The sequence below is a fragment of the Lotus japonicus genome, chromosome 3 (genome assembly GCF_012489685.1).
Source record: "Lotus japonicus ecotype B-129 chromosome 3, LjGifu_v1.2".
Taxonomy (NCBI): domain Eukaryota; kingdom Viridiplantae; phylum Streptophyta; class Magnoliopsida; order Fabales; family Fabaceae; genus Lotus; species Lotus japonicus.
In genome coordinates this window covers 10,626,788-10,637,881 of record NC_080043.1, presented here as the reverse complement: position 1 = coordinate 10,637,881, position 11,094 = coordinate 10,626,788, and the positions used below count along the sequence as shown (strand labels likewise).

The following is an 11,094-nucleotide window of genomic DNA, read 5'->3' as shown; positions in this document are numbered from 1 at the left end:
ACGCGGGCCGGCCGGCGAGACCGTGGACTAGTGCGGGCTGTAGCCCGGAAAATAGAGGACCGCTAAAATATGGGCCTACGCGAAGCGGGCCAGTGCGGGGGGGGGGGGGGTCAATGCGGGGCAGGCCTACAAAGGCAAAAAAGGGGTAAGAGATGCCAAAGTCCATGGATCGGCCCGCAAAACCGCGGACTAGTGCGGGTTATAGCCCGGAAAATAGAGGACTGCTAAAATGCGGGCCTACGCGGGGCGAAGCAACACGAAGCAGGCTTGTGCGGAGTGGGCCACCCTTGTACCCAGCTCTAGATTGAGCGGGTAAGTCTTTTTCAACAAATCTTTCTCTATATACACTGCTCAAGAATCAAACTCTCAAATAAATGCTTAACGAACTCAGCTATCTAGCTACCAATTGTGTTGGGTTGTTTGTTTTGAAACCAATTTTTATGTTGGTTGTTGGGCTAGAGAGATTTGTCTAAAGGAAAATAACATGCAATGTTCAAATACATGATGATATGCGCCGACTTAACGTATTGAAACCCATCATGAGTAATAGGATTATCAAATTATTACAGTGCCAAAATAAAAAAAATCAGCATAATCTCTTAGGTATGATCGATCCAAGGGCTGCAAAGAAGCTCTGTGCGCACATGAAGATCTTATTAAGAGACAAACAAAGAAAGACATAAATTGAAAAACACATTAAAATAGTTTCTTGCTTTGTCACGAGGTTTGATGCATTCAATTACCTTCATTTACTAAGCGATAAGTTGGAATCGCTAGCAAATTTTGAACTCTTGGCGTTGTAAGGCCAAATTCCTCCGTCATGTCTAAGTCATTGGCAGACATGCCCAATGGAAGCTCCCAATTGAAGCAATGCACTAACTGAGCTAGAACCAACGGAACGGTAGTTAAACCCAATTGCATCCCGGGACAGCGTCTACGACCGGAACCAAATGGTAGAAATTGAAAATGGAGTCCATGAGAATCTATGTCGGTGTTTTGAAATCTGTCTGGATAAAAATCCTCAGCATTATCTGACCAAATTTTAGGATCTCGTCCTATTGTCCAAGAATTGACTAAAACCCGTGACTTTTTCGCAATGAAATAACCATTGATTGTTATATCTTCCAAACACTCGCGAGGTACGAGGAGGGGTGCAGGTGGGTGTATCCTAAAGGTCTCTTTCACCACCATATTGAGGTATGGCAACTTTGGTATGTCATCTTCTTCTACCACCCTCCCCATACCCACTACATTCTTTAACTCATCTTGAAGTTTCGTCATAGCCTTCGGGTGCCTCAGTAGTTCTGACATAGCCCAATCAGTCGTCATGATAGTTGTGTCAAGTGATCCGATAATAATATCCAACAAAATAGCCTTGAGATTTGTTTTGTTAATAATATGTTTGTCCTTTGATTGCTTCATATGTGATAGCAATGTGTCAGTGAAGTCAATAGATTGCCCGTTTTTCTGGTCGCTAAGACGAGAAGGAGCCTCATGATCTTTGATGATTTGCTCTAACATTTGATCAAATTCCTCGTGCGCTTTCTTGAACTTTCTTACTAGTCCCTGAGATATGGATTAAATATTAAGTCAGATTTAGTGGACAATGTAAAATCTTTTAGGATAAGAATAAGGATTAAATATGTTCAAAGTCCTATAAATATTGAGGTCTCATGTTCGAATTATCACTGTGTAAAGATTTGAGATTTTTATTATTGTCAATATTATCACATCAGCATGTAGCATGGTGTGTCATACAGTCTCATAAAGCCTTGTAGAATGCCACTACGGACTAACTGATGATGTGTCCTAGGTTTGTCACATAAGACTTTTAAGAATCAAAAGTAACAAGATCAATGTTGTCAGACTCGAGAGTCTACGCAAACTCGTTTTGGGAGGTAAACTCGTTTCCTCAAGTTAACTCGTAGACTCGTAAGAGTCTACCAAAATAAAAACCTTGATAAAACCTGTCATGGTGTAAAAAGAATACATAATACAACCACTAAGGAGACAATAATCAAATAAATTCAACAACCAACTTTATAATAAAGTAAAGTTCAATAAAATACATAAACGATCAAAGATTCAAAGTACCAAGAATGCATAATTCAAAATAAAGTCTTGGAGATAGCTAAAAATTTAAAGCGGCGACGACGACTTGCAGCGCTGATGTCTCATCTTCTCCAAGAGTTTGAAGGTGAATGAGAATGTTGGATTAAAATGAGAAAATCCTATTTTTCTCTCGGTCTTAATTGAAAGCTTTTTGTGAAAATCCAAAATTACTCCATTTAATTTCAGGATTTAGGGAAAAATTTGTTTTTGTTTTTTCCGTGACTAACTTGGTGTAGAATCGCAAGCCTATGCGAGTTTACCAAGTTAACAAGAGTTTGCTCGATTCTTGAAATTTTAGAGTTTACTTGCTAGTTGATTCTTTTTGGGACCTAGAAACTTAGAATCGATGACAACCTTGAACAAGATGCAATAGTACATGTACGAAAATCGATCTATAGTCCTTTTAAAGGCAAAATTGATTCTAGGAAAAAAGTTTAATTGTTGCATATAAGAAATGATTATGAAGCGAAATAAGTAGATTCAAACATGCTAGTAGTGGTTGTATTGGAAGTACCTGAAGATCAAATGCCCCAACCCAAGGTATATAATCTCCCACATCAAAAACTCCCATGAGGTGCAGAACGTCATGAACAAGCCTTTTGACATCAAAATTTTCAATGTTACTGGGACCCCAAATCATTTTCTGGACAACATTCTCTACAAGTTCCCCAACTCTCTTACTGACATTCACAACCTCGCGTGAGGCTGCTGATTTCTCAAGTGATTTCACAAACACTCGTACTTCCTCACTCCTTAAAGGAGCAAAACTTTGAACTTTATTCACGCTTAAGAGCTCAAAGGTGCACAGCTTCGTCACATTGCGCCAGTAGGAACCGTACTCAGAGAAAATCAAGCCCTTACTGTCATAGCAAATGTATTTGGATGCTTGAGTTAAAGGTCTGCTAGCAAAAACAGAGTCATGGGTCTTGAGGATTAGCTCTGCTGTTTCAGGGGACGAAACCACAATGGTTGGGACCTGTCCTAGCTTTAAGGACATGATGGGTCCATATTTTTTGGCAAGCTCGTGAATGGAGCGGTGTGGGAGTTTACCCAGCAGGTGGAGGTTGCCTATAATTGGCAGAGGTTTGGGACCTGGTGGATATTTCCTACCATTTTTATGCTCTTTTGGATTAAGAAGCTGGGCAACTGATAGAATGAAAAGTATTATCAGAAGGAGCTGCAACGCAGGTATAGCCAATGCTAGAGGTAACATGATTAATTTGCTTGCTTCAATGGGGAATAACTGAAGACAAGGTTTTGGGTGTGATTGCATTGCTTGATGCATATAGGTATTTATAGTGGAGAATACATTATTATATTGATTAGTTTGCTTGTCTGGGTTGGAAAAATTTATTATGGGCATCTACAAACTTGTGTAAGGTTGCACATTGACCTTTTGACCCACTATAGCAAGTTTTTAAAAAAAAAATCAAAAAACATATTTTCTTAATTAAGCATTTATTTTTAATTAATTAAAAAAGAAAACATTTATCCTTAATCTTAATCTGTTCCTCTTCCTCTTTATCAAAAAAAAAAAATCTGTTCCTCTTCTCTCTCCCCCTTCATCACCTCTTCTCTCTTTGTCTTCCCCACAGACCTTTCTCCTTCATCTCCTCTGTTATTCTCACCAACAACCCAAAAAAATCTAGATCTAAAAAAAAAAAAAAACCACCCAACCGCACCGGCCTTCGCCGTTGGGGCTGCATCTCTGTGGGTGGCCTTCGCCGTTAAGCTGCATCTCCCTCTTGATCTGGATCTCGTTCAACAGCCGTGGGTCGAGAAAGAAGATCTGAGGGTGATATGGATTTTGGAGAGAAGAGGCGTGACGGCGGTGGCAGAGAGAAGAAGCCCATCGCACCCCATCCCACCCTCACCCCCAACCCCGCCAAGAAACTAAGCCCAAAAACCCAACCCATAACCAAAGAGAAGATGAAGGAGCAAAAATCAGAGGTGCGAGAAGGAGAGCGATGGAGTGACTGCAGAAGATTCGTCGCACAGATCTGGTTCCCATCAGATGGAGCGATAGAGTAAGCCTTCTACTCTTCATCAAGATCTTGTTTTTTTTCTTCTGTTTTTAGCCCAGAAGAGACACACCCAGGTTCTGGGTTGTTTATGGGGTCGTAAAGTGGTGTTTGGAAGCTGAAAAATTGGGACTTTGGGGTCGTATGGATGTGTATGACGGTGTGATGGAGGTTACTTGAACTGAGGGCGGGAAAGCTGCGAGTGGTGGTGGTGGAGGCGTTGCGCAGTGCGGTGGAAGGCGTGGTGGTGCATTTAACTTCTCTCTGTCAAAGATGAAGAAATTTGGGAAGAAACTTAAAACTGTTGAAGATGTTGAAAGAGAGTGAGCGTGGGTTTTTCTTGGCTGAAAGGAAGAAGGAGGTTGGGATATGAAGGTGGTGTTGCAGATCTGGGGAGTTGCGGTGGCTGGGAGAAAGAAGAGGAGGAAAGGGTTAGGGCTGGGAGATAGGGACTGGAGATGGGATGAGTAAGGTGAGGATGATCGGGGGAGTTTTGCAAGAAGATTTTTTTTTTTGGTTTTAATTACTGAGTTAATAATTAACTTAATCCTTCATTAATTAGTTTACTAATATATATGTTTTTTTATTTTTTAACAAAAAAACCTACTAAACTTGCTATTGCAGGTTAAAAAGCAAATGTGCAACTATGCACAAGTTTTTAGAGGTGTATAATAAATTCCTCCGTCTGGGTGGGTTGCCGCTACTTGCTCCAGCAACTTGCAAGAATAAAATATTATCTTTTTTTTTGAAAACAAGAATAAAATATTATCAATTTTCCTGACCAACTTGCAAGAACGAAGAACCTACCCCTTGCTATTAAAATATTATTATTAATTTGCTCGACCAACTTACAAGAACCTACCCCCCTTGCTATTAAAATAATCTTTTTTGCTTGTCTAAATTTCTTATAAATTTTTCTACAAATCAAATTTCCTTAAAAAATCACGAGAAATATCAAATATTCTCATGAAGTTTTACCCAGAAAAAATTTGTAGCAAAAATTTATAAGAAAATTTATTCATCAATTTTTCTATAGATTCCTCCTACTGTTTTTCCAAATTTTTCTACAACTTCTTTTGTGAATTTTCATCCAGATTTTTCAATAGATTTTCCTATGGTCCAACACAATATATTTGCTATCGATTTTCCTATCACTTTCTACCTATCAAGTAATAACTACAGAAAAAATAGTAATATATACCTACAGAATTTTGTGTGGGTTTATGTACTATAATTTTTTCAATTTTTCTTAAAAGATAAAATTGATTGCTAAATTAAAAAAGTTTAATAGGTATGCTCACATTCACACCAATCAAAATCAAATAAATTGACACATGATTATCAGAGTTTTGAATATTATTTAAAAATATTAAAATGATTTCACCCAGAAACGTAACTGTCATCAGACTTGTGGTTCCTGTCCATTGATGTCTTTTGCCACCGGACGATGATGTTGCAGGCGAGGCCGTGATTCAGATGGTGGGAGTGATGTTAGATTTATTTATAATTAACTATCTCTATTGTTTGTTATGTGGGTTAACATTATCAATTAACTAAGATATATTTTGTTTTGGTTATTAATATCAATTATGTGAATTATTAATTTAATTCAATTAAATGTATTATGATAGATGGTAGATTAGACTTTTGTTATTAACTGTCCTATGATGGGTTAGATCAGTTAACTTTGTCTAATGAGGGGACCCTGGTCTCAACTGGTAATATATAAATTGTTTCCCCATTAGACAATTTATCTAGAGAATGTATTACCAGGTGCAGAGAGCAGTTCCATCCTCTGGTGTCTTTCCACTATCATTCTCTGGTCAAACAACAGACTCATGTATTCTTCAATCCTTTCAGGTGCACAATTCTTTTTCTCATTATTGAATCAGAACATGCTGTAATATTGTAATATGTATCTATATGTATATTATCTATTTGGTCAGTTAAATTCAGCAATTGGTATCAGAGCTTGATAGAAATGGGTTATGGCTGCTTTATGGAATGATTTATTAATCAAGTAATTTCCGTATGTGTGCCTGTTAGCATCAAAACTCCAATGCGTTTCAGTTCGCGTATTTTGTCTGTAACGGCGTTACTGGCGTAATTATATTTCTTCATCCCAAATTTTGTGCATGATTCTAGAAATTGTTTGGGTGGTTTTGATGATGTTATTCGACCTACATACTAAAATTTGGGGTGACTTGGTTGAGTACTTTGTGAGAAATTGATGCTTTAGTATCTTGAACCCTTAAATTTTCGATTTGCAATTTATCCCTTTGTGATGCATGTTTTCAAAATTTGTTTGAGGGCTATTAATCTGCTTAAAAATTCGATTAACATGCTCTAAATTATTTCATGAGACATTGAAATTGAATTGGCTGCCATGAATAGCTATGTTTTGCAATACGGGTTCTGTTCTTCAATAGAGAGTCAGAGAAGAAGCATTTCTTATTATTTTGCTGTAGAAATTAAACAAAACAAAACAAAAATGGTTATTTTCCTTTATTTTCTCTCTCCTGGACGTGGCACATATGTTGGTTACACATGATGCACTTCTTTACCGCACGTGCCTTGACTGATTCCTTGTGGTGGTGATGGTATATTAGAGCAACTTCAACGCTGGTTTCTTAACCCAAATGGAGTTGCTAAGAAACGTTTCTTAGCTTTTCAACCCATTGGAGCTTGCTCAGTTGGCAGTTTCAGTTTCTTAACTATAGTGCATGGTTGCTTCTGCAAGCAACTTTGCTTTTTCAGTTTCTTAATTAAAATAATATATTTTCTCTCACTTCCCCAACAGCTTTCAGAGGCAAACATAACAGAAAGGATGAAATTGAACAATTCAAGTTCAACAGAGACATAATCAGAGGACGAAAATTGCAATTTTATTGAATGAATTGAAACTTTACATGAAGAAATTGAAACTTAAAACACAAAAATTGATATTTCCCTAAACCCTAAAAAAAAAAAATCTTCTCCGGTGAAGTTCTGGAAGCTCTGATCTGAGAGTATTGGCCCTTGCATGTGTGAAAAGGAAGGATTTTTGCAAGCTTCAAGGCTTTGAAGCTGGCAAACAGGGGTTGTGGGGGTTGGATTGAGGCTGTATGGTGGCGGTGGTGGTTGTTTGGTGGCCGATGGTGACTGCATGTGGTTGTTTGGTGGCGGCGGTTGATGTTTGGTGATCGGCTGGGGCTTTGGAGGCGTGGACCAGAGAGATCGAGGGAGAAGAAGTGAGGGAGAGAGGAAGGAGAAGAGGAGGCGTCGAGAGGAAGAAGAAAAGGAGAAGTGAGGTAGAGAGGAAGGATCTGCAGGTCAGGGTGAGAGGAAGGGGAAAAGGAGGCGCTGCAGGTCAGAGAAAGAGGAAGAGGGAAAGAGGAAGGGGAAAAGAAGAAGGTGATTAAGAGCTTGAGGTTGAAGAAGAAGCTGAGCGTGAGAGAAGAGAGGAAGAAGAGAGGAGCGACTAGGGTTGAGAGTTGGAATGGAGAGTGAGTGAGGAAAAATAGATTATATAGTGGGTGACCGGCTGAGCCGGTCATCCCACCGTTACGGGCCGGTCCAGACCGGCTGGAGCCGGTTTTCTGCCCGTTTGGGCATTTTTTTTTGAATATTTTTAAATTGACCGGTTTTCTGACCGTTTTTTCAATTCTCAGCTTCTTTACCTTAATATATAGTGCAGTAGACCATTTGAAACACCAACATTTACTCCTACAATTTCTCTCTTGTCCACAAATTCTCAAATTTCTCAAAATGTCTAATCCTTATGAGCAATATTATCCACTGCTCGACAATGAAACACCTCCTACAAGTGAAGGTTTGCAACCTTCGCCTATGTTTCCGCCACAAAACCAATCTCCGCAGATGATTCACCCGCAAAGCCAACCTATGATGGTGTTCCAACAACAAAACCAACATTCGCAGATGATTCGTCCGCAAAGCCAACCTATGCCGATGTTCCAACAACAAAACCCACATCCGCAAATGTATCAACCACAAAGCCAACATCCGCAGATGTGTCACCCTCAAAACCAACCTCCTCACACCGGTGGTAATGTTCAAAATCCTTCGTATCAAATGTTTCCACAATCGTTCTACCATCAAAACCAACCTCAGGGTCAAATGGGACCATATCCACCACAAATGCCTTATCCAAACAATCCACAATATTGCATGTATCCACCACAATACCAAGCACCTCCTACTGGTAGCAGCAGTAGTTCAAAAGTCTCAAGTACACAATGTGAGGTTATGCCCGATGAGCCTGAATTTTCTACTCAACGGGGTCTAGATGATATTGATCTTGAAGAATCCGGAAAAAACGCACCAAAGGGAGTGGTAAAGATAATATACTTCTTCTTCAATCATGGCTCAACGTTTCTACCGATCGGGTCGTGGGAAATGAGCAAAAGTCAGATTTGTTTTGGAATAAGATCCGAGCCCAATATGAGGAGTACCGCGACGATGCCTCTCCTTCGAGGACATGGTTATCCATGAAATCTCGTTTTAATAAATTGAATGTTGATCTTCAAAAATTTGTCGGTTGCCACACTAAAGTCGTCAATCATTGGAAAAGTGGACACTCAGATAAGGACATCATGGCTACGACGCATCAATTATATCATGTAGATACGGGTAAAGATTTCAAACATGAGAATGAATGGCGGTTGGTGAAGGATGAACCAAAGTGGAAGGGAACATTTATGACAACCAGTTCAACGAGGCAGAAGAAGTCAGGAGATGGGGTGTATGCAACATCGTCTTACCGGAGTGCATCAATCGAGGGCGACGAATATGAGGCCACACAACCAGCAACCCGCCCGTTGGGAAAAAAGAACCAGAAAAGGAAAGCCAAAGTAGGAGACACAGCTTCAAGTGATCTCGATTATGTTCCTAACTCCGAGATGATAGCCATCGGGAAAGCTAAACTGAGATTCCTGGCGAGTTTTGAGAAGCTCAAGACCGAAGAACTGGAGGTGAGAAAGGAAAAAAACAAACTTCATAAGGCGCGGTTATTGAAGGAATACAAAGATATCCTTATGGAGGACACATCTGAAATGAACGAGGTGCAGTTAGCAACGCATCAGCGCCTAGTTGAATTCGCCATGAATGAACTAGGAATGTCTTAATTCTTGTTGTTGTCTTTCTTAATGTGTGCCAATGTTGTGATTTTAGCATTTCTACTTATTGATTCTGCATTAGTGTTGTAATTTTAGCATTTCTACTTATGTGTATTGCATCAGTGTTGTAATTTTAGCATTTCTACTTATGTATTCTGCATTAATGTTGTAATTTCAGTATTCGAATTTTTCTTAATGTGTACTGCGTTTCTACTTATGTGTTCTATATAGTCGTTGGGAAATATAGCCGTTGGAGAATATAGCCGTTGGGGAATATAGCCGTTGTGGAATATAGCCGTTGGAGAATATAGCCGTTGTGGAATATAGCCGTTGGAGAATATAGCCGTTGGAGAATATAGCTGTTGTTGTTTCTCTTATTTATACATGTCATATTTCATTCATCTCAACATTCAAGAGTTGTTTTGTCCTCTCATATTGTCTTCCTCCTATCCAATTACACTGATAGTTTCTCATTGTGTCATAGAATGGATCCAAACAATATGTCCGACTTGGACATTTACGACGTAATTATTGACGATATTATGAATGACACGACTATAGAAGATATGATGCAGGAGGATATGGAGTTTTATCAACGACGTGCCAACACCGTTAGGCCCAAGCGAACAAGAAAGGTGATAGAGAGAGATCGTGAAGCTGGGAACGAGCGGTTGTGGAATGACTACTTCTCCGAAAATCCTGTGTACACGGAAGAGCTTTTCCGACGAAGGTTTCGAATGCGAAAGCATGTGTTCCTCATAATTGTAGGGGCCCTTGGGTCTCATGACCCGTACTTTTTAATGTCTGTCGATGCAGTTGGAAGACAAGGCCTGTCACCATTACAAAAGTGCACCGCCGCTATTCGTATGTTGGCGTACAGATCACCTGCTGACAGTGTTGACGAGTACGTTCGAATTGGTGAAAGTACTGCAATTGAGTGCTTAAAGAATTTTGTGGAAGGTGTGTGTGCAGTATTTGGTGAAACATACTTGAGGCGCCCGAACCAGGAAGACATTACCCGCTTACTTCAATGAGGCGAGTCTCGTGGATTTCCAGGTATGTTGGGCAACTCCAAATTGGATTGTATTAGTTTTTCGAACAAAATAGCAATCCACATTTAATTTGAGTTGAGATTAAAATTTGAATTCAATTGCATTGGGAATGGAAGAATTGTCCAGTTGCGTGGAAAGGTCAATTCACCCGAGGTGATCATGGAAAGCCCACAATCATGCTTGAAGTAGTGGCATCACAAGACTTCTGGATTTGGCATGCATTTTTTGGCATTGCAGGTTGTAAGGCCCAAGTTTTTAAACTTATGCCAAGTGAATAAAATCTTATTCACGATTAGGGTTGATGGGTTGTGAAGGGAAACCTGAACAAGAGTTTATTAAATGAAATAAATGTATGAAGGAGAAAGTTCAGGAAAAGTCAAAGGATTGTATCGAAGTCGATTTAAGTTATAGCACGACTAATATTCGTTTTAAAACCTAGGACAAGAACCTTAGGAAATCAAACTATGTTCCACCCTTGGAACACTGTAGGAATTTAGTCCAAAAATCTTCAGAGTAATATTAGAACTTCTCTTTTTCCATATATCACAATCGTTTCGAGGCGAAACTCTAGGATCTACGAACGTCCGATTCCAATCATCGGAAGTTTGCCGAAACCGAATCCCTGGTATTTCAAAACCCTAGAATCAACCGACAATGAAGACTTTTTCTATTCAGAGCTTCAAATGAAGATTCCACACGCGTACACCCATTTCTCTTGATGATTTCAATCTTTCTTCAGAAGGAAGTTTTCTATTCCGACATCCGATGCAAAAATCAACTTATCGGGTAAAATAG

The 11,094-nt window shown here is 39.4% G+C and overlaps 1 protein-coding gene and 1 long non-coding RNA gene across 2 annotated transcripts; one reads left to right on the top strand and one right to left on the bottom strand.

Moving 5' to 3' along the window:
- Window positions 1–525: 525 nt before the first annotated feature.
- On the bottom strand, window positions 526–3,395 carry LOC130748517 (cytochrome P450 CYP736A12-like). Its single transcript, XM_057601749.1, has 2 exons — window positions 2,627–3,395; window positions 526–1,566 (listed from the first exon to the last, which is right to left on the bottom strand). Exons 1-2 carry the CDS (start codon window positions 3,383–3,385, stop codon window positions 736–738), a joined length of 1,590 nt encoding a protein of 529 aa, XP_057457732.1. The 5' UTR covers window positions 3,386–3,395; the 3' UTR covers window positions 526–735.
- A 111-nt stretch (window positions 3,396–3,506) lies between these two features.
- LOC130748519 (uncharacterized) lies at window positions 3,507–5,741 on the top strand. Its single transcript, XR_009022717.1, has 2 exons — window positions 3,507–4,139; window positions 4,758–5,741. It is a non-coding gene; the product is annotated as an uncharacterized LOC130748519 (long non-coding RNA).
- Window positions 5,742–11,094: the final 5,353 nt, after the last annotated feature.

Coding starts and splice junctions, on each gene's coding strand:
- LOC130748517 (XM_057601749.1), bottom strand. CDS start 3,385: ATGCAATCACACCCAAAACCTTGTCTTCAGTTATTCCCCATTGAAGCA. Junction 1,567..2,626: donor TTGGGGCATTTGATCTTCAG/GTACTTCCAATA, acceptor TCCATATCTCAG/GGACTAGTAAGAAAGTTCAA.